The sequence below is a fragment of the Octodon degus genome, unplaced genomic scaffold (assembly GCF_000260255.1).
Source record: "Octodon degus isolate 3935 unplaced genomic scaffold, OctDeg1.0 scaffold00069, whole genome shotgun sequence".
Taxonomy (NCBI): domain Eukaryota; kingdom Metazoa; phylum Chordata; class Mammalia; order Rodentia; family Octodontidae; genus Octodon; species Octodon degus.
In genome coordinates, this window is record NW_004524645.1 from 8,915,288 (window position 1) to 8,938,523 (window position 23,236).

The following is a 23,236-nucleotide window of genomic DNA, read 5'->3' on the forward strand; positions in this document are numbered from 1 at the left end:
ACAAAAAAGGGGGATGCAGATGAATGTCCATTTTGTATCTGTGTATTCAAAGTGATTAGGATAGATATATAGTTACATTCTCTTAATGAATAGAGGGATTTGTTCTAATAGTGTTTGTAAATAGCATGTCATGTCCACATCTTGTACAGCAATTAACCACTAGGAAAAATGGAAAAAAGAGACTATTATAGAGATGGCTGTGAATATCGCGTGCAACATTTGATAGCAGTCTTGTTAGAAAGAACCATTGTTTTTTGAGTTTTGCTATGTTTCACTTCTCACAATTGCATTGTGAATTATATTTTATTTTTTATTTTATAAATGATAAAAGAGAATTATATAGAGATGGTGAATCTTGTCTAAGGTTACATGTCTCATATCAGTGGAGGAACCAAGTTTGATAGTTGCAGTGTGTTACCAATTTTACATGGTTCTCACTCATGCCCTTCACTCTTGACCATGTTGGAACATACATGTGGCCACCATGCAACAGTGAAAAGTAGGAAGTATTGGGGCTTTAAGAATGAGACCCCAATGTATGGTGCTTTGGCATGGGGAGTATTTCAAACTGAAGGACATTAGAAAAGCTTTGGAAGAAAATCCTCTTTCTGACCTTTTCCTGATTTTTGTCCCCCTTTTTCTCCCTCAAGATAGGTCATAGAAACCAAAATTCCTCTTCACTAAGAGAATCACAAAATTAGGACTTCTCTCTCCCTTCATGAGCCATAAAACCTGGACATATAAGTCTAACCATCTTCTTACCTTTTCTGTGGAAGAGCTGGCCATGAAGAAATTCTCTGACACACCTTGTCTGATAGTAGACCATAAACCCTTCATTTCAGAAGAGTCCTACCCTGTATATGGGAGGAAGGAATTGTCACACAGTAGGCCAAGCAAAATCCAGACAGGATTTTCTGAGCATCCTCTCTGAATCTATTATCATTAAGTTACTCCCTTTTCATTGAAGTGCATATCTACCTGACTGTCCATTCTTCATAAACATAAAAACAGAGTTTTCTCTGGGTCTTGAGCCTTCATGCCTGAAGCCTTCTGTGTCCATGTTCTCTGTGATAAACAATATATTCTGTATCTTTGTTAATCTGTCTTTTATTTCAGGAGTGCCAGCTATGACTTCTATTGGTACCTCATAGGAAGAGATGATATTGTGTCTATACCAAACATTTCAATGGAGACCAACTACAGTAGGTTTGCCCCACTCCCCAACCTACTGTTGTAGTCTTTCACTTCACATTTCTAATGGGGAAGGGTAGAAGGGAGAGAAGACTGAGGAGAAAAGGAAAGAAGTAGAAAACTAGAGGGACCCAGGGATATAGCTCAGCAAAAAACTGAGAAGGACCATGAAAATCTGCAAGAATAACTTTATCAATAACAGAACTGAAAAGTCATTTCCTTTCATGCTTTCTCTCAGAATGATTTTTTAAAAAATGTATTTGGTACAGCATCTCACTACACAGCTCGGACTCATAGTGATTCTCCTGTTTTCAGCCTCCCCAGCACTGGGATTACAAGTGTGGGCAACCACGCCCAGATTCGGTGGCCAGTTCAGCGCACCCAGAGCAGGGTGGTGGGGGCAGTGCAGCACGTAGTGCCAGGGATTGAACCTTAATCCCTGAGCTTGCCTAAGCAGACACTTAGTCTGCTGAGCTATCTTGCTGGCCCTCAGTATGAATATTGATCAGACTCAATTGCAAGCCATTCTCTTCTTAGAAAGAGGTGTCTAGTAAAAGAAAAGATCAGGGCTTTCCGTTTTGGGGCATATTGTAATTACTGCATGGTCCTTAAGCAATGGGCTCTGGAGTTTCCTTTCTAGATGTGTGCTTTAGCTTTAGCTTCTCTGTGTGCCTGAGACTCCTGAACTGCAAAGTAGATGCAATAATGTTCACTATCTGACACTGCCAGTCAAGTGGAAGACCCAATACTATTAAGGGCTACTGGACTCTTTTAGAATATTTTACTGAGTTAACACACCTATAATATTCAAATGACGGAACTAAACAAAAAAAGGGGACACAGATGAATGTCCATTTTGTATCTGAGTATTCAAAATGGTTAGGATAGATATATAGTTACATTCTCTTAATGAATAGAGGCATTTGTTCTAATAATGTTTGTAAATAGGATATCATGTCTGCATCTTGTACAGCAGTTAACCACTAGGAAGAGAGTATGCAATGTGTTAATTATTGAAACTGTCCTACCAATTTGATTTGAAACTGTCTCATTGGTATTTGTTTCTCAATAAAATTATGGAAAAAATAATGTTCACTATTGTATTTCATGGTGTAAAAAATAAGTAATTCACATGTAGCTCTCAGATGAGAGAGTGACTTCACTAATAGGTGTTAATAGTGGTGATGATGAGGAGGAAGAAGATGATACCATAGTTTCTCTGATGAAGTGCCTCCTGAGAGAACATCATGGTTGGCAATGGCAGAAGAAAGTTAGAAGAGCTCACAGGAGACCTAGTTTCTGACTTACACTCATCTTAACCTCCTGTGTCTCAGTTTTCTTGACTATGAAGGGACGGGAATTCCTTTGAGATCTAAAAAGTATGATTCCAACTAGCAAGGGTTATTCAGAAATCCCATAGCACTAGAATCTGGTAGAGATTACCTGAATTTGAAATTAGGCTTGCCTTAGTTGCTGAATTTAGTTACATAATCTTGGATGAATTATAAAACCTCCCAGGACTTTGGTTTCCTTATCTTTAAAATCAGACTAACAATAGACTCCACTAAATGGAGCTCAAAATACAGAGAGATATGAATCATTTCATATCACCTTGTATGAGGCACATAGTGAATACCCAACAAATGCTCATTCTAATCCCTATCCTTCTTCACGTATGTATCCTTATAGACAAATACCCTTGAGTAGACCTGGAGCTTGCAGGGGAAATTTAAGAGTGAATCTTCCCATGTTAGGCTCAAAATAGTTACTGTATATCTAAGGAAAAACTTGAGCATGGTTTTTCCTGTCCTGGTTTCTGGGACAAGGTAAAAGGTATTTTTCTTGCAGAATGCAGTTTAAATTGCTCTTGGATTGCTTAGCAATGAAAGCATCTCCTCATTTCTCTTTTGGTGTCATTGTTCTCACCTGAATGATTTTTAAATTGAAAGTTTAAAAATATTATTAATTATGTTTTATTTCCCCAGTCATTTGAAGTCTCTGAATCTCCAACAAAATGCTTCAGAACATCATAGTCTGCTATGACCTATTCGGAGTTACCAATTTTCTATTTTGTTATTTTTATACACCTGGCAAGCAGCCTTTCTTTGCTATAGATGTGAGGAGGCCTCACTCTTAAGTTGCCCTCAAAGCCTGCAGGGTTTGGCCAAGCTCTTCTCAAAAGCAGTTGCCACATTTCGAGACCTTTGACTAAAAAGAAAATGTGCTTGGAGAGAAAACTTTCTCTCAGGCTTTCACAGAGAGCAAATTGGTCAAACAATGGCCGTGACTCATCCACATGGCTGACACTGACAAAGGATCTACAAAGTGCAGTACAGGTTACAGGATAAATCCTGAGGGGACCTGACTGACCTTATCAGATACAAAAGTTACATTTCTTGTTATATAGGTCTTGCTTTATGTTGGTCTTGACCATCCAGCAGAAAAGTATAAAAATGAGTCATATAAAGTAAAGCCATATTAATATGCTGAGCTGTAAAAGGCTCTAGTCAACTTCTGCGGATAACCCACTACTATTGTGGACTGCTGGACTGTATTGGATTGTTTTGCTGAATTCAAGCACCTATAGTATTTAGATGCCAATAGAATACCCATCTCTGACAGGACTGACCTGGAGAGGGGAAATACAGAGGAAGGACCATTTTGTATTTGCATATACAGAATAGTTAGGATAGATGTAGGGCTGCTTTCACTTGGTTCAGTGAGAGGAAGGATTTGTAGTAATAGTGTTTAGATGGGATTTCCTAGCTGCTTCTTGTGCTGTGGATGACTGCTGAGAAGATAACAATGTGCAATGTATTAATTATTGAAAATGTCCTATTAATCAGCTTGGAAAGTGTCTCATTGATATTGATATTCTCAATAAAATAAAAAAAAATTTAAAAAGAAATGTGCTTTGGCGATGGATTTTAATGGTACAAAATGCGAAGAAAAAGACCATTGTCCACCACAATCAGGAGAAAAGGAAGGCTTACAAATGAAGGAAGAGGAGTGGACATGTTTTGTCTCTGCTTCCACCAGGGCTGGGGCTCAAACCCAGAACCTTCCACAAGCTAAGAGCTCTACTGCTGCATTCATGCCGAGCCCAGAATAGATGCTTCTCAATGACTAGAGCGAGGTATCGCTAATCCTAACAACATAGGTTAACTATTCGTTTGGAAAGATGGCATCTCACTATTGGGGAGGGGATCGTGAGTGGGTTGAAGACGGGGGATGGGCTGTGCTAGGATACAGAAAGCAGCGTAGCAACCTCTGCCCTAGTTCCTCAGAAAGCCTCTCTGCCTTGAGATCAGAAATACGGGCATGGACATTGTTGCTAAGAGTCACCCTGAAACCCAGAAGTGTTTCCAACAAAACGTTGCATAATTTGCTTCCTGATTCCATGAGGACGTTTCATCTTGTTTATCGAAAGGGGAAGCACAATTGAGGTCCTGTCACTCTTATGCTCTCTATTCTATATCTTAAATTACTTTGATATTAACAAAATGTGCCTTCAGACAAGAGACAGGAACGGAGCATCCTGTTTATATCCCCAGACATGCACACACACACACACACACACACACACACACACACACACACACACGAAAGCAAAAACACAAGGCACCATTGCTGAAAAAGGATTCGAAATCACAGCTGCAGGGCTCTCCATCTTGTTTTTTTCCACTAGTCTCTCAGCTCCTTCTTTATCCTTAGTTTCTAACTTACTCGTGTTTCAGCACACCTTTTCCCTTTTTCTCTGTCCATGTTCACTACCTAGGAGACCTCTGAAAAGTGGGCATCTCTCTATTTCTACTTCTTTTTTTTCTTTTCAAAATTTTATTGATAAACATATAGCAATGAGACAGTTTCCTTGTCCCCTGAGAGGCAGAGTGGTCCGATGGTTAAAAACCTGATTGCAAGGACACAGTTATTAACCACTTAACTGCAGGCAAGCTGCTTCCCCTCCCTGTGCCCTATTTACCAACCTGTAAATGGGTAGAACTGGTCTTACGTCATAGGGTGGCTGTAAGGACTCCCAGGAGAACACAAGAGCCTGGAACCAATAGTGGCTATTTTTATCATTATATCCTGTGTTCCCACCTCTTTGCTCAGTTCCTGTACTATGCCTTATCTATCTGGCTATCTTGGCTTCTGTGGGCCACAAGTAGAATTTTAAACACACTCGTATATCTATGGGAAGGAATCAGAAAGGGTGAAGGACAAGGGTAAGAAGGAAAGCACATCAGTCCAAGTCCCTACTGGACCCAGAGGTATTTTCCTAGGCTGGCACTTCACCCGCCACTCTAAAGCCAGTTCCGTCCCCAGTCACATGTACCCCTTACACTTGCACCTTGTCCCTCCTGAAAGATGATGGGGAGCAGGGGCCACGCATACCTCAGTGACTGGAAAGCGGCCACCATCCTTTCAGAGATGCTTCACCTATAGCCCTCAGCCAGGGTCTCACAGATGTGTGAGTAGGAACTGGTTGGCATTATTCGTCGTGTTAGTGATGAATGGCTCTTTTGACAACATAAAAACCTTTTTATACTGGGAATTTGAACCATATGCAAGATAGACAAATACATAACATGAGCCTTCGCATATCTCTCCCCAGTCTTCACCACCTATCAACTCAGGACTGACTCATTTTGCCCCATGCTATGTCTTCTTCTTCTTCTTTTTTTGTATATTAGGGAAGGGTGTACAGGGTGATCAGGGTCTCTCTACTAGATAGGACTCGTAGTGATCTGCCTGTTTACATTCTCCCAAGAGCTGGGATTACAGGTGTGCTCTACCACGCCCAGTCTCAATTGCTGTCTCAGCACACCCCGGGAGGTGGGGCCACCTTGGCAGGCCCCGGGGATTGAACCCCTGGCCCCTGCACCTGCTTGCAGCCTCTTTAATCCATTGGGCTATTTGGCTGGCCCTTGCCCCATGCTATGTCTCCATTTTCCATGATTTTGATGTAAATCCTGGCTACTACATCATTTCATCCCTAAATAGTTCAGTCAGTTCCTTTCAAACAGAGTCAGTGAACTCTGCCCCGTGTACCAAACTTCTGTTTTGTACACAAAGTTTATTGGAGCCCAGCCCTACTTGTTCATTTTGCTGCTGTCTATTGTCTCCTTCCCAGACAGGGAACCTGAGGTCCACCAAGATACTCACCATCTTACCCCTTAAGAGAAAGTAATGACCTCTGCTGAAAAAGATAAAGACTTTCATAAACAACTAAAATACCAGATCACAACTAAAAATTAATAACAACTTGCTACACAGTCACTTAAAGTTGCTTTGGACTTTACATCTTTTTAGATGTATTCATATTCGTGCTCTCATTCAAATCTCACAGCAAGACATTAAGGGCAAATCTTAATGCCATTTAAATCCCCTTTATATAGGAAATAATGGAGGCACAGAGTTTTAAAATGAGTGCATCGAAAGCAGGTAGCTAATAAGCAATTCGAAAAGCATTCTGCCCCTGACTTATTGTGATGGGGCTAAGGGAAACTTGAGGCCTGCAGTATGTGAGTGGTAAAGGCCCTGTGTATTTCTCAGCTGTTCCCTTTCGAGGGTATTTGACCTGAAGCACCTGGTATGGGATATAGATATCAGGCATGATGGGAAGTTAATTTAAGGTGAGCCTCCTCCAAGCAGTAAACATAACACAGTTTTATATTGAGTAAGCGTTCCCCTGGAACCACTCTGAGTTTGAAGTGTCTTAGTGGCAGGGGCAGAGAAATCTAGGGGTAAGCCTGTTTTCTAGCATTTCCCTTAGAGAAGAACATGGTGATGTTTTACAGGCCATAGAAGAAAGGTGAAATGTGAGGTGTGGATTCACGCTAGTTACACGAGCACCAGGACTCTGGGGGTGCATACTGCCTATTTTATCCCATAAAGCTGGCGGAAAACAAAATAAAAGCTGGAGTTTCTCTTGAGAACCCCACTGGCATTTTTATTGGTTCGCCTGTCAGATGAGACTACCTTTGAAAAGAGAATCCAAGAGAGCATATAAAATTGGAAAATAGTCACAGGAAGTCCAATCAGACTTCAGAAATGATAAGAACATTAGTTTCTAATTTTATATGCCTTGAAACCCACTAGACAACTAAAGGTCATTGCTAAAGCAACTTCTGGACTGCTTAAAGGAATACTTGTCCATGCTTACACAATAGCTTCCTTTCAAAATATAGAAATCTTTTCCTAGCTAGGCAAATAGCACTTTAAAAGCAGGAATGATTGCTGGCTAATTTTTGTATTTTTAGGATCTAGAACTGGGTCTGGCAGGGCAGAGTACTTCAAATAATCAGTGTTGAATGATTTCATAATGTCAAAATCATTGTTTATTCAGGTGTGAGTAAAATCACATTTCTGATAATTAAAAGGAATCCTGGGCCATGGAGATAGCTCAGTAGAATAAGCGCTTGCCTGGCAAGTGCAAGGTCCTGAGTTCAATCCCCAGTACTGCAAAAAAATAAAAATAAAAAAAAATAAAAGGAATCTGTCACCCAAAATTCAGTTTTATAGTGGAGAATCCTGGAATTCTGTACCACTTGATAGGCTGACTAGCTTCCAGTGATATCCAGATCCTAATCCTTGCATGCTGTGAATGTTTCCTTACATAGCAAAAGGGACTTCACAGAAACCATAACAAAGTATAAGAAGTAAAGCCATGCTGTTATGTTGAGCTGTAGGGGACTCAGGCCAACAATTTCTGACACTGCCAGTCAAGCGGAAGACTTGATACTATTATGGACTACTGGACTCTTTTAGAATATTTTGCTGAGTTCACATACCTATAATATTCAAATGACAGAACTAAACAAAAAAGGCGATATAGATAAATGTCCATTTTGTATCTGTGTATTCAAAATGGTTAGGATAGATATACAACTACATTCTCTTAATGAATAGAGGGATTTGTTGTAATAGTGTTTGTAAATAGGATATCATGTCTGCATCTTGTACAGCAAATAACCACTAGGAAGAATGTATGCAATGTGTGAATTATTGAAACTGTCCTACCAATTTGATTTGAATCTGTCTCATTGCTATTTGTCTCTCAATAAAACTATGGAAAAAAAGAAGTTTGAGATAGGAAGATTTTTCTTGGATTAATGAAGTGAGAACAATGTGCCACAAGGATTCTTAGAAGTCGGAGGCAGAGAAAGATCTGCTTACTGAAGAGAGGACTAAGTGATGACAGAAGCACGGCCAAAAGCCAAGGAATGCTGGGAGCGCCAGAAGAAGCTGGAGGAAGCAGGAAGCCATTTTCCCTGGGGCCTTCAGAGGCAACTCTCCTGCCAACGACTCAAGCTTAGCCCCATGAAGCACATTTCAGCCTTCTGAGATCTCAGTTGCAAGCAAATAAATTCCTGTTGTTATAAACCACTAACATTGTGGTAATTTATCACAGAAGCTAATATATATATATTTCCTGAGAGGATGTGATAAGATACCCATCCTTTCTTCACCATAAAACCCTATCTCCAGTCTAATCAACTATATCAGGAAAACCGAAATTAAGGGACATTCTATGAAATACCCACTGAGTACTGTTCAAAAGAATCAAGGTCATAAAGAAACAGGAAAGCCTGAGAAATTTTCACAGACAAGAGGAGACTAAGGAATTACTGTGACTAAATATCATGTAGTATTTTGGATCAGACCTGGGAACATAAAATGACAGTAGTGGAAAGATGGAAGTCTGAATCAAGTCTATGGTTTAGAAAGTAGTATTGTGCCAAAGTTAATTTTTAGTTTTATAAGATGTTCACAATCAAGGAAGATAGTTAGTTGTAAGGTATATGGGAACTCTTTGTACTGGTTTTACAACTTTTTCTAAAACTAAAGTTATTTCAAAATCAAACATTTAAAAAAGGGATACTGGCTCAGGGAGTCTCAGGCTGCAGTGATGGGACTCATCAGGAGAAAAGAAGAAAGAGCTGAAAGGAGAAAGCTGAGCCAAAAGGGACAGCATCCTCAGTGCTACTGGGTGGTACTGATGTTTCAAGTTGTCCTGGGGTGCAGGCAAGGGAGAGGTGTCCCTGTATTTCATGGATGGAGAAGCTATAGCACAGAACCCTTCAGTAACAAATAATGTTCATTAAATCAGTTGGACTTGCCTAAACTCACCGAGCAGATGGGCAAATGGAATATAAATTGTCTAATTTCCAGGTATAGGGTGACTGAGCAAGAAAGTTCAGCTCATTTATAATATTTTTAAAATCCATACATTTTATCCAGATAAGAAACTTGGTGATACTGGATGACAAATGGATTCTAGTCTGCGTAACTTTTCTGGATCTCACCTTACTTTCCTTCTCTTGACACCCTGCCCAAACACTCGAAATTCTGCTCAAGTTTATAGAACTTGCTTTTTCTGAGTTTTTGTGTGATTTTGGTTCTGGCAGTTGTCTTTCTTCCTCTTCTCCGCCTATTCTACTGACCAGGTGTGATCTATTGCTGCATAACGTAAAGTAATGGTCTAAAAATAACAGGAAGCAGGTACTGTCTCAGGTAAGACAAACCTGAGCCAGAGCCACCCTGCCAGGCCCCTCCCCAGTCCGTGGTGGCCTGGCTTCAAGGCAGCATGGTGCAAGGGCAGAGGAAAGCGCCTTTCCTCATAGTAGCCAGGAAGCAGGAAGTGTAGGGCGGAGGGGGAGGGGGACACACCATTCCAGGTCAGCCTGCAGTGATCTACCTGCAAGCAGGCCCCAGCTTCTCACAGAAAGCTAGCCAGAATCTTCCATAAGGCAATCACCTTACAAAAGCCCAGTCTCTATGAGTTCATGAGGCTCCAGGGAGGCATCTAGACATAAACAATAACACAAGCTCTCAGGAAGCTGCAGTCAGAGAGGGTCTCAACTGACGCTTTAGCCATAGGGCTTACTTCCAAAATGACACACTCACAGAGCTGTGACAAAGAGAGCCCATTCTGTACTATGCAGCCCTAACAGTGGGGTTGCTTGAGCATCCTCCTGATATGGCAGGTGAGAGAGGGAAGGCCCATTACTCTTCAGCACTCAGTCTTAGAAGTCACACACTGTCCCTGCCACCTTCCTTTTACTTGTCAGAAGGGAATCACTAAGTACAGCTCCCGCACCACAGGAGGGAGATTCATCTTCCGCCTCTTAAAGAGCAGCATACCATGACTGGTGGGCATACTTTAAAACCATCAAACTGATGGGCTCCCAGCCTTGGAGGGCTAATGGAGAAGCTAATCCTCTTCCTTCCTAGACTTCCGTGGGCATCTACATTTACTTCTATAGCTTCCTGGGACTCAAAATGAGACCTGACTTCTTTCATCTTTTGCCTACATTCCCAAGCCCCATGAAAAGTCACAGAGTGTTGAGAACAGAAAAGGGAACCTCAAATGACCCCAGCTTTACAGGATCTGGATAGAGTCATCTGCCTTGTTTGTTCCTGCTGCCGCACTAAAATTTGACATCTCTGATTCTTCTCAAACAAGGGTTGCTGCAATCTTTTAAGCACCTTCTCTATAGTGTTGTCACAAATCTAGTGTTGAAATCATGTTCGGTACCCACTGACTTTCACTGCATGACTTTCTTCTCAAAACCTAACTTCACTGGCTTCTCCGTCAATCTTTCACTATCTATTTAAACTGTTGGCTTGCAGCATTCTAGTTCTCAGTCATCTTAACTATTTACCTTTCTGTCCTCGGACTTCATCTCTTGTTTCCGCTGAGTTAACTTAGTGTGCTTGTTCATACAGCGAGCTCAAGATACCCAAAACCAGATTCAGCATTTCCCTCCCAACTGACTTCCCTCCTTCCCTTGCTGTTTATTCTCTGAAAAATAAACCTTAAAAAGTACAGCACCATCTTTGGCTTCTCCATTGCCTGCATTCTCTCCATTTTTGATGGAATTCTTACCCCTGTATTGTCGAAAAACCAATTTATCTACCATGTAACACAGGGCAATTCTCAGCTTTTATCAGGAATGTCCAAAAGCCCCAATTCAGTGGTTCTTACCTTAGTTTTGAAGTGATGTATTTGTTGGTTCTGCTCTGAATTTAAGAGTCCAGTGTCCCATCTGTTCCCAGTTCCTGTTCTGGTTTCTTAACCATTGTTGCCAGATCTCCCTAATGCCTAGATCAGCACATTCTGAACTTTAATGTGCTCATGAATGCCCTGGGGATCTTGTTAAAATGCAGATTATTTTGAAAATGCAGGTTATCAGGAAGTCTGGGGTAGTGCTTGGGAGTCTGCATTTCTAGCAATCATTCAGATCACGTCTGAACGGCTGGCTCAACAAACGAGCACATTTTGAGTAGCAAGAGCCCATAGCAACAGTCTCCTAAACGTGCTTCCTTGTTTATTCTCTTCCCTGGCAGAGAGGACAGAACAAGCACCGTCATACTGCCCTGGCCTCTGGATCCATATCACTGGTCTTCAGCAAGCAGTGTGCTAGAATCCCTTGGGACCTCATGAAAAATACTAATTCTTAGTCAGGCCTGGAGGTACCGCATGTAATCCCAGCACTCTGGGAGGCTGAGGCAGGGGATCACAAGTTTAAACTCAACCTGGGGAACTTAGTAAGATCGTATTCAAATAAAAAAATGAAAAAAAAAGAAAGAATTCAGGAGATAGCTCAGTATGAAGGTATTAGGTTTAATCCCCAGTATTGAAGAAAAAAAAAAAAGAAAAATACTGATTCTTGAGTTCTATTCCTATAATATAGATAGTACAAGTGTAGCTACAGGCTACTCCTTCTAGTCACTGAACCTGAACAATGCTGCAGGGAAATCTCAATGACCCTTGTCCCAGGGCTTACTGCACAGAGGCAGAGCTAAGAAAAGTTAAGACCCCTGAGCCTGCCTTGCAAAATTCCAAAACTCCAAACTAAGTCTCATGCACACCAGACCTACCACTGTGACTTCCAGTAACACTTCCTCATTTGGAGCTCGTTGAAGGTTCATGCCTATGGACTGCATCTTGTACATCCCATTATGGCAGAGCAAATAATAGAAAAGGACATGTACAGGAGACTCAGCTGACATGAGCAGCACCCTGTTAATCATGTTGTCAGTCATGCTCTGGAAGACCCTGGGGGAAGCACCCCAGAACCAGCGTGACTTTAAGCCTGTGCATCTCGCGCTCCGGGGTCTCATGCCATTTTCCTTTCACAGGCACAAGTGTGCTCACTGAGTATACTCTCATCTCACTAAAGCTTGCTGCTTTTTCCTTACTGTCATGATCTATGTCTAATTCTTTGATTGTCACATGCAAAAGCCTATCCCACAGCCCAGTGATAACATCTGGGCATTTCAGTTCAGTAGGTCAGGGGTATGGTCTCAGAATTTATATTTTTGTGAGGCAGCTCAAGAAATCTTGCTGATTTTTTTTAAAGAACTGTGTCTTTTGGGCTAAAGGCCAACCTGAAATCTTAAATGCAAAGTCTTCCCCAGTAGATATAACATCTTTTATTTCTTCTTTTTTCATTCCTCTGTACACCTTTGTTTCAGACAGATTATCTGCCAGACAGCCTAGGATATCACCTTTTCTTTATTTTGATTATAATTAGAAATTCTCCCCATAGTATAATGAGCTTATCTGTGTATGTGCATTGTTGTTCAGCAAGACTGTTAGCTACTGGAAGACATATCACCATGCACAAATCTGTCTCCACTCTAAATTTTCCCAAGTCAGTACCTCCATTATATTAAAATCCCATAGAACATTAATTTTTCTGGAAGAATGGAAAATGTGACTTTACTGATTAAACTAAAAGTAGGGGTAACATTCTGGCCCAACATATAAGAAAAATGTTGAGTCATGCTTCAGTTTTATTCAGCAACTGCCGTCCCTGAGGACAGAGACTGTATTATACTTGTTTTACATTGTTATCATATGTCACAGGCATCTCATTCTCATCACTAAATACAAAGTTCAGCAAAGGTCTGAATGTGTCTGCTGCCCTGCTTGAGGCTAACCCATACTGCTAGGGATGGAAGGAGTCATTAGAGCCAATTAGTTGAAATGACATCAAAATTATCTAATTATCTTTTTAAAACATCCTTGATCTAGAAAATAGTAGGTGACCAACCTCAGCACATTTTCACTCCTAAAATACGGCTGGAACATTTGATAATACTGTGGAACACACTGTGAACACCAGCTGTGAGAAACCAACACCCGTCAGCATCCACTTACCTGATGAGAAGAGAGACACTAACTGCCCAATTGGATTGAAGAGGTAAGACAAACAACACACAGGGACATGGACAGAAATAAGGAGAAGCCATACTCAGTGTCTTCTTTGTGAACCAAAGCTCTAAAGCAAACTTCTTAGCAAGAATACTGGATCAGGGCCAGGACGATAGCTCAGTAGAATAAGCACTTGTCTCACAAGCGCAAGGTCCTGAGTTCAATCCCTGGTACCACAGAAAGAAAGAAAGAAAGAAGAAAGAAAGAAAGAAAGAAAGAAAGAAAGAAAGAAAGAAAGAAAGAAAGCAAGCAAGCAAACTGAATCAGTCAATGTGGTGGCATGTGCCTATAATCCCAGCCCTTTGGGAGGTAGAGGCAGGTGCAGAGCAATTTCAAGTCCATCCTGAAGAACTGTGAGAGTAACCAAGATCCTGTCTCAAAATAATAATTAAGGAAAATTTAAAAGAAGACTGGGAATGTAGCACAGAGAGGTGATCCTGGGGTCCATCTCTCCACACAAAGAAGGAATCACAGTGTCACCCATCTGCCCCTCCTACTGCTCTTTTCACACCTTTTTCTTCCCATAGGATTGACCTTTCTGGACTTGTAGCCATCCAGTGGCTCAGTGCCCTCCCTTTCCTTTTGCCTCTGTTTAAACATATACTATTTTCTCCACTCAAAAGGCCCTGCCAAACACTTACTGTTTGAGATCAAGTACCACCTTTTCTGAAGTAAAGATAGTTTCTTCTAGAAAGGACAGCGGGCCAGCCAAATAGTTCAGCGGATTAAAGCACCTACAAGCAGGCACAGGGGCTGGGGATTCGATCCCCCAGGTCTGCTGTGCAGGCCCTGCCCCTGGGGCACGCTGAGATGGCAATCAAGACTGGCATAGTGCCGCACACCTGTAATCCCAGCTCTTGGGAGGCAGTAAGCAGGCGGATCACTATGAGTCCAATGTAGTAGTGAGACCCTGAACACCCTGTAGACCTTTCCCTAAGATACCAAAAAAAGAGAGAGAAGAGAAGAAAATAAAGAACAGGAGGTTAAAGAGCTGCAGGTATGCATATCTTCATATGATTTTTCTCAGCTACTTATATTAGAACCTGGAAACTTCCAATTCTCTATAAATTTCCCTCAAGTGAATGGAAAAGTCACAGATTACTCATCTGTGTGGGACCCCTTGCCTGTGTATCTAAGATCAGTCACCTTTCTACTAGTAAAACTTTCCTCTTCAATACCCAAATAATACGCTTACTAAAGTAATAAGTACCTATTATTAATTGAGTACTCACTGGGGGCCAAATACTCCTTACTTTTAACAAGGATCATTTTCTTTAACTTGACACACGATCCCTACTGTATGGATGAGGGGCCTGAGTCTTCAGCCCCTCAGTAAGTTGGTCAGGTAATAGAAGAAGGAGCCAGGATGGATGAGTCCCCAAGGACAGCATCATTATGGGAACCTGCCGACCTCTGATGAACACCACCGGGCTCGTGGTCTATGACTCATTACTGGTGGCGCTGAATTCCTACCAGAAGCGCTTCTGCCTCCAGGCAAGCAGCATCTGGCTGCTTCCTGTGGCAGGAGAAGATGGAGCCATTCATGTTTACCAGAGAAGCATGGGGGCCACGTTGGTGTTGCATCTGCCCTGGAAATGTCTGTGGCAGCACTCTTGGGAGCCTTTTGGGGGACTCTGGCATGGGAACTGGTACAAATCTCTTTATTCAGGGGTCCTGCAGAAGGAGGCCTTTGATAGCAGGGTTGGTGACAATCAGCTTTCTGCAACATGCCTGAAGAGCCTGCTGTACAGAAGTTTTGAAAATGTTTCCTTATAATGTGTTTACAAGTTGTTGGTTAAAGGATCTGTAGTAATTCCTGATGAAGTCTCTCCTAATCCTTCTTGGACTCTAAGTTACATGTTTCCACCAGCCCCCCAGTCCCTTAGGCAGACCTGGAACTCTTTACAGTCTCTTATTTCCCACTCAAGAATAAGGGGAAATTTGTTGTGAAATGTAGCAAATGTCCAATAAAAATTTACAAATAGCTACATCAAAGTGCCAGTTAGTGTTATTTTTCAATCAAATGAGGAAAGACCCATTTTTTCCAGGGAGGAGATTGCTCTTTGTGAATTAAGAATATACTCTAGCTGGCTCCCCAGCAAGGGAGAAGGAAGGGCCCGGTGAAAGCCCAGGGTAGAGCCCCTGGGCACGGCGCTTCCGGGTTGCCCAGCTGTGCTCTGCTGAAGGTTTGAGTCTTGTGCCTTGGTTCTCAGTACCAGCCCTGCTCTGAGAAGCGGAGTGGGACAGCCACACACGGACACCCTGTCCACCTGTGTGCTCTTCATTTATACAGACCTTTTATAGCAATCTCCATACTCCATTCGAATGTTATCAGGAAAGATGAGAAAACGAGATGTGAGTGCCATCTGAGTCTTGGAGATGGCGCCAGAAACATGTGCAGTGCCTCCACAGTGCTAGCAACGTTTATTACTTACCTCCTGTAGACGCTGCGGATTTACATGAGAAACCCAAAGGATTTGCAGAGCCCGGTTGGAAGGGCAGTTCGCCCCGTTGCTTCTCATTCGGAGAAAGCAGGAGGCTGGGCAGTGATTGAAGTGGCCAGCAGGGGGCCGGCGTTCGCTGTCTAATCCTCGGTTCAGCAGAGCGGCCGGCCGTTTGCTGGTGGAGCTGGTGACGCGCGCCACATCCTGCCTATAGGATTTGAGGTTTGCTCAGGGCAGTTTTTTCTACCCACTTTAAACCTTCAGATTCTAAATATCAGGAAAGACGGGGAATGCTGTATGAAAACAGCCAAAAGTTCTCAGGAAACTGCAGCCAGGGGAACTGAGGCCGGGACTGAGGTAGAAAGAGGTACCAGAGTGGGTTTCTGTGGGAGCCTTTCTTGGGGCTGAGTTTCTGCTGCTAACTTACTGGATTCACACACGGACTGAGCTGGCTGTGTGCAAACTAGAACAGCATCAGCATCAAAACAGTGATGACGAGTTTTTAAGTATCATAGTAGGTATGCGTTGAGAGTATTTTTATTAAAGAAGTTAGTCGTCTTCACCTAACTGCAGAATCAAAAGTTAAGAAGCAGCATCTTCAGGGTACTTTGAAGTGAGGAGAAGGCTAACGATGGAGCTAAGTAATTGTTTCCTGAAATTGGAAAGCAAGCACCTCACGTACTGCAACACCTCCAATCACAGCACGGATATCCCCGTGAGTGACGACTGGTTCCACCCGGGGGTCGTCTATGTCATCCCTGCGATTTACGGCATTATCATCCTAATAGGCCTCATCGGCAACATCACTCTGATCAAGATCTTCTGCACAGTGAAGTCCATGCGAAATGTGCCCAACTTGTTCATCTCCAGTCTGGCTTTGGGAGACTTGCTCCTCCTGGTAACGTGTGCGCCTGTGGATGCCAGCAGGTACCTGGCCGACAGATGGCTTTTTGGCAGGATGGGCTGCAAGCTGATCCCCTTTATCCAGCTTACCTCAGTAGGGGTGTCTGTCTTCACACTCACGGCGCTGTCCGCAGACAGGTAAGCCTGGCCCACATTGCCTGCTCTCTCCGGGTGGTCGAGGCCTCAAAAAATGAGCTGACACATTGCCCCATGACCCACTGGGCTGTGGATGCAAAGGCAAGTTTTAATCCAACTCAGCTTCCCTTCCAGGCATGTTTCTGTTCTGTGAATCATTTACTGAGTTAAGCATATTGGTTCTAGAAAGAAAATGGTAACTGGTGGAGACAGGAGGCAAGCGAGGGGTGGGGGAATCTGAGTAGAGGACAGATGTACATTTTCTTAACTTCTCCCTCCCTGAAAAATGAGTTGAGCACCACATCCCATAGCTTCCACCTCATGCAAATTTTTAAGAGCAATTCAAGCCCTTCAGAGGCTAGAGAAGTCTCACTGTGTGTCTCAAAACTATTCTTTCAGAAGTAACTCAGAGGAGAAAATAAGCCTCATTTCTTAGAAATTCATTTTCCCCAGACAGTTAAACTTTTCTCACAGCTGATTTTCTATGTAGCTGTCTGTGACTGAAGAGTTGTGTGCTGTTTCTTCTGAATCTCTCTTAAGTGGTTTATTTTTCCCCCTGTGGAGAAAACTCCATTCAAGCTTCGCTTTTAATTTTCCTATCTTTACTGACATCCTCCTGCATACAGTACCTTTAAGGGGCTGGTGGGGGGTTGAGGGGAACCCAGTCCAGTACAGGGGTTTATTCTGGCGGAAATATGTATGTATCTTTGAGAACTGCATTACTTATGTGAACACGTTGCATACAAATTTGCAGGTATTGATTCTTAAAAATGTTTTTGTACTCTTCAACATTTATTAGAAATTTATCTATCCTGTAGATACACTTCGCTTGAATTAGCAGGGAAGAAAATAATCTCCAGGTTCTTCGCACAAATTGTTGAACATAGCTTTTGTATTTCTGGGTTCTGAAAATTGGACACAGTAATGATTAGACTTTCAGACACAGCATAAAAAATGTGCCATTGAACTCCAAAAACAAACAAAAAAAAAACAGTTCAACGAACCAGAGACTGCAAGTTTTTAATCTCAAAATCATTGTGTATGATATGCTAGAGATACACAGGGCTTGAGAGTGCACTGAAAAAAGCACAGAAGCAGCTCCTCAAAGTTTATGCTCAGAAGAAAATGTGCCACATTTTAATGCATGTGGTTCTGGCTTCTCATTTCGTGGAGGAACACATAGTTCTCAGGAGAGCCAAACTTGTGGGGGAATGGACAAATAAAGGCAGCATTATCAGTATTTGTAGACATGTGTTTGTGCTCAGCTGCCTGAGGTCCACTGCTCAGCACACACAACACTTTCAGAGACTAAAAATTAATGGCCCAGAGGAGAGACTACTGCAGCACGGGCCAGGGCTTCCACATTCCCTCGCCTGGCCTTGAGGTGTGCTCACAGCCTGCATATTTGCCTACCAGGCACTAATGACCTCATGCAGCTTTGGTGTTGATTCGGGGCTGGCAAATGTTGCAACTGGCAGAAGCTCTGTGGCTGGTTACCAATGGCAGAGGGCACTTCAGGATGAGGGTAATTTTCTTGCTGGGAAGGCGAGATTTCGGCTTCCGGGTTGATGAATGCAGTGGTGCAGATGGTGTTTACTGCCTTCTTGGGGAGGGAGACAGAGAGGAAAGTGAGGGCATGGAATGTAAAGATGCAGCTGCAGGACCTCATCCCCAGAGTTTCAAAGCAGACCCAGCTCACCATCAGCAGAAAGGCAAAACTCTTTCTAAAGCTGGCTTGAACGCTTTGGCAGCTGTAGTGTGTCCTCAGTAAGTTTAGATTGATTGTGTCCTTCCTACGTTGAGAAATCACTATGAGCTCCTATATAACCAACTTCTGGTATTTGCTGTGGCATTAGAAAGCTGATGCTCTCCTGAGCTACAGGCAGTGCATCTAACTGATTTCAAAGAGCATAGGTATTGAGCTACTTAAGAATATAAGACTATTTTTCTATTTATCTCATTTTGTAAAAGTTGCAGGATTCCTATAGGAACCTCGTGGGATTGCCTGTACAAGTAGGTATTTTATATACTTTTCTCTGAACAAGGTGTAATCTATATACTCAGTAAACTGAGCAAGTTAAACCAGCTGTATATATTGTCACATATGTCTATATAACTGCATAACCAGTACCCAGTAGAGATATAAAACAGTCCAATACCCCAGAATTTCTCTTAGGCTCCTTCCTTGTTAATACTTCCACAGAGAGGTAATTCTGACTTCCGTCACAAGCAAATATTTATGCTGATTCTTTAATCCTGTATAAGTGGAATTACGTAGTGATTACTCCATGACACCTGTCTTCTAATCCTTGTTATTCTGTGCCATTCATCGATACTGGTGCACATAAACAGAGTATAGTGCTATATGAATACACCATAGTGTATTTATCCATGCTAGTACTGATGGACACAGGGTTGTTTCCAGTTTGGTATTAATAATAACCATTTTCAATGTTCTTATCATGACTTTTGGGGAACAAAAGTGTTTCTTTCTTTGGGGATATATGTCCAAGTATGGAATACTGGGTCATAGGGGCATAGATTTAGCAAATATCAGTTTTACAAAGCAGGATTCTCTATTTGATAGGCTCATAAAAAGATAAATTAAAAGCTCCTCCAAACTGAATGAACATCAGAATCCTATAGGGCATGTCCTAAGTCTACTGAATCAGGGTTTTGAGGTGTGACCGGGACCACAGTGAGAGTCTTCCATCCCTGCCTTCTATAGGCTGGCCAGCCGTACTAGTGTTCATGCTGATCTCCCTTCTTCTGTGCTATCCTTCCCCAGGTGGACCTGGGTGTGCATTAGCATGAAAAGACTAACACACTTCCAGAGAAGTTTCTACCGCTGCCACTGTGACAAGGGAAAGCTTTAAGGCAGTTGCAGAAGCAGGAAGTCTGGGATTAGCCCAGTTGGCCAGTCGCAGGTTTACATTCAAGCCCTTCAGAGTTGGTCCCTGTCCTCACTCTCCTCCCAGACCCTCTGCCCTTACAAGCACAGATGTCCCCATACGTGGTGGCCTCACAGACTTGTTCCTGTTACACTGCTCTCTAGAACGCTTTCTCCTTTCTCAAGTATGACACCCAGTTCCTCATTCTCTGTGGTGTCTGGCTTTCAATGGGCATCGGTGCATCTGCGTGTTAGCCATTTTCTGTCATCACTGAAGATGAGGGCCTGGGACTAAGCCACTTAACCCTATGGCCTTAATTTAATCATCTATAAAGTGATGACATTTGAGCTAGATTATTTTATGATACCTCCAGGTTCTAAAAATTTGTGATTTTTATCTGCCATCTTGCCTCTTTCAGAATCTGGCTGAAGCCTCCTCCTTAAAGCCCGAAGTGAGTCACTCTAGCCCAAATTTCCTGATTCTTATCTAAACATCGAACTTATTATGTGAGACATGAATAATCTTTGACATCTTTTATCATCGTGTGTTGAATTATTTCACTTGTCTTTTTAAAATTCTCTCACATATTCTTTAAACATTTAGGTAGTTTACCAAGAATGAGGAGAGTAGAGATTTTATATACTTTAGTGTAAAATCCAGTTCCTTGGTGAAACAGCAACATGTGAAGCGCTCAATGCCACAGGAGCCCAGGGGCTACTTCCTGGCTACACAGGCACTGAATAGTCCCATCCCAGCAGCCAGTACTATTGGGTGGTGCAGACATGAGCTTGCCCGGTCCATGGGCTCCAGGTAGCTCCCCCAGGACCCATGCCCATGGTGCTCTTTCAGATAGCCCATCGGGATTTCCTCCCAGAGCCTCTCAGCTGCTCAGGCTCGTCCTATCTGTGAAATACCTTCTTTGGAAAATACCTACAAATGAGGAGGGTGAAAAAGTCCTGCGGACCAATGCCATCACAGGTGTAGAGAATTCAGGCACCCTACTGCTAGGGTTCTGAGGCTTTCTGAAGGATACATGAGAAGGGGTCCACTTTTAAGACCAACATTATGAACTTTGTTTCATTGTGGGTTTTTCTGGAGACAGGGTTGCACTATGCAGCCCAGGCTGGTAGCAAACTCACAAGGATAATTCTGCCTCAACTTTTCAAGTGTTGGGATTATAGGCATGGGCCACCACACACAGCTTCGCATTAAGACCTTTCCATCTTCTTGTTCAGGCCCTCTTGGATCTATGAGTCTATCTTAATGTTTCCCTGGCCTAACACTTGCCGGAGCAAACACTGCTCTATCCAAACTCCTGTGATTGCTTGGTCCCTCTGTCTGCTCACATCCTATGAGCCCTGCGAAGCACAGTTCAAGTCTTTGCTCAAGATGTTTTTGCCTGTATTGTTTATCAATTACCAAATCTACCTCGCTTTGTACTGCAGTGACAAGCAGAAACACTGAAATGACACCCAGGATTTGAAGGCAGACTTATTTATGTCGACAGGCACTGATCAGGATCATTCCCAGAATATCAGACCCCAATCTCTGGTGGCTTAGAGTTTATATGGGATAAGCAAATAAGAAGTATAGAGGCAGAATGACTTGTTAGTTGGGGATTGGTTCATGCAATGTACATTATAGTGACCAGCATTTTTAAGAAATAGGAGCAACTGGACCTGGAACAGGAACTGCTACTCGGGCAACTAAGAAACTGAAGTATATTGGCCGGGGGGAGGCATCCTCCGTTACAGTACTACTGTGTTATTCCACAAGTTTGCTTTGTTAAGCACATGGGAAGCTTTGATGGAGTCTGTCTTCTATGAAACTTGGGCCCACCCAACTTCTAATAAGAATACAATAACTTTTTAGAAAATTCTTCTTCATTATTGGTGGGAATGTAAACTGATAAAACCATGGTGGAGATTCCTCAAAAAAGTTAAAATAGAGGTCCCAGCTGTTTCCCCTTTTGGTCATCTTCCCCAAAGAGTTAAACATATCATGGTACAATGATCCCTGTATACCCATGTGTAAAGCAAAACTCATCCTGGATAAAGCTTGGAAGCAGTCTAGATGTCCATCAACAGATGAATGAGTAAAGAAAATGTGATATTTACACATGATGAAGTAGTACTTTGCCATAAAGAGGGATAAATTTGGAAATTTGTAGTAAAGTGGATACACCTTAATACCAAAATGTTAAGTGAAATAAACTAGACACACAAGCTTTAATATCATATGTCCCCTTTTATATGAGAAACTTAATATATAAATAAAGTACAAAGTAAAAGTCAGATAATAGGAAAAGAGAAAGAGAGAATAAGTTATTTCTATCCAGCTGGCCATGTATTTAAAAGTGTACCTTGATTTAATAAAATTTTCTTGGGCTGGCGAGATAGCTCAGTAGTCTAAAGTACCTGCTTAGGCAAGCGTAGGCAGGTGCAGGAGACCATGGTTCAATCCCCAGCACCACATGCTGCACCAACCCTGCCATCAGGGTGGGCTGAGCAGCCCCCCCAAAATGTCTTATGTTACTTCTATGTTTTTTGGTCTGTTAGTCTGGTCTTAATCTGTGTGTATAATAATTAGCCTCATAAGGACTTATAAATAACTGAATCAGATGCTGGCAAAATGTTGTGGGCCTGGAGAAGAAGGAGTAAAAAATGAACTGATCTATGTTGCACACGTGTATCAATTCCCCACAATGAATGTAATCAGTACGTACTGCAATTGTATGCTAATAAAAATTTTAAAAGGTATAATAACTATGGCTAGACTGACGTTTGAGCAGTGAGAAAATGATGAAAAAAAGAACCCAGTAGCTAGAAGTAGAAGTCATCTTAAAATTCAAATGCTTATTTGACAAAGACCAACAAAATCAGAGTCAAAAACCCTACTCCTGTATTTCCATTTCCTTCAGGGAAGTTGGAAACTTTTCTTCAGAAACCATTGGAGTGCAGTCTGATTCCATTTCACATCTCTGGCCAGTGGGATTACAGCCTGCAAAGGCCATTGTTCTGAAAGACATTACTCTGAGGAACTTCACTGTGGGTGCCTAGAAGGGGTCACCCTAGTGACCTCCAAGATTGTTCTGCTGTATACCCAGCTTCACTGATTACAAAGAGGTTGGCCCCTTTTGCAGAAGTCTTAACTTCTTATAAAGCATCTTTTCTAAAAGTCCCTCAGTTGGAGCAGTCTGCGTGACTCTATGACTTCGCTAGAGTCTGAGCTTTCTGAGGCACACAGTGCTTTTCTGGAAGAAGAGAAGTTAAGCTCATGTCTGTGCACAGCGACGGGACTTTCTCAGCTTCCTGTGGGTTCTGGGAGTGATCAAAGGGCAGGTATGCTGGAGGTGCTCTTCTGCATCCCGGCTGTCTCAGCTGGAGCACCTGCCCACTGAAAGGGAGAGGACCAGCCAAGAACTTTGATCTCGTCTCTCACATGTT

The 23,236-nt window shown here is 42.4% G+C and overlaps 1 protein-coding gene across 1 annotated transcript in view; it reads left to right on the forward strand.

Moving 5' to 3' along the window:
- The first annotated feature begins 16,468 nt into the window (after positions 1–16,468).
- Grpr (gastrin releasing peptide receptor) overlaps positions 16,469–23,236 on the forward strand; it is a 33,330-nt gene continuing 26,562 nt past the window's right edge. Inside the window, exon 1 of the mRNA XM_004635078.1 lies at positions 16,469–16,902. Coding sequence (XP_004635135.1) covers positions 16,493–16,902 — 410 coding nt within the window. The 5' untranslated portion in view covers positions 16,469–16,492. The remainder of the gene's footprint in view (positions 16,903–23,236) is intronic.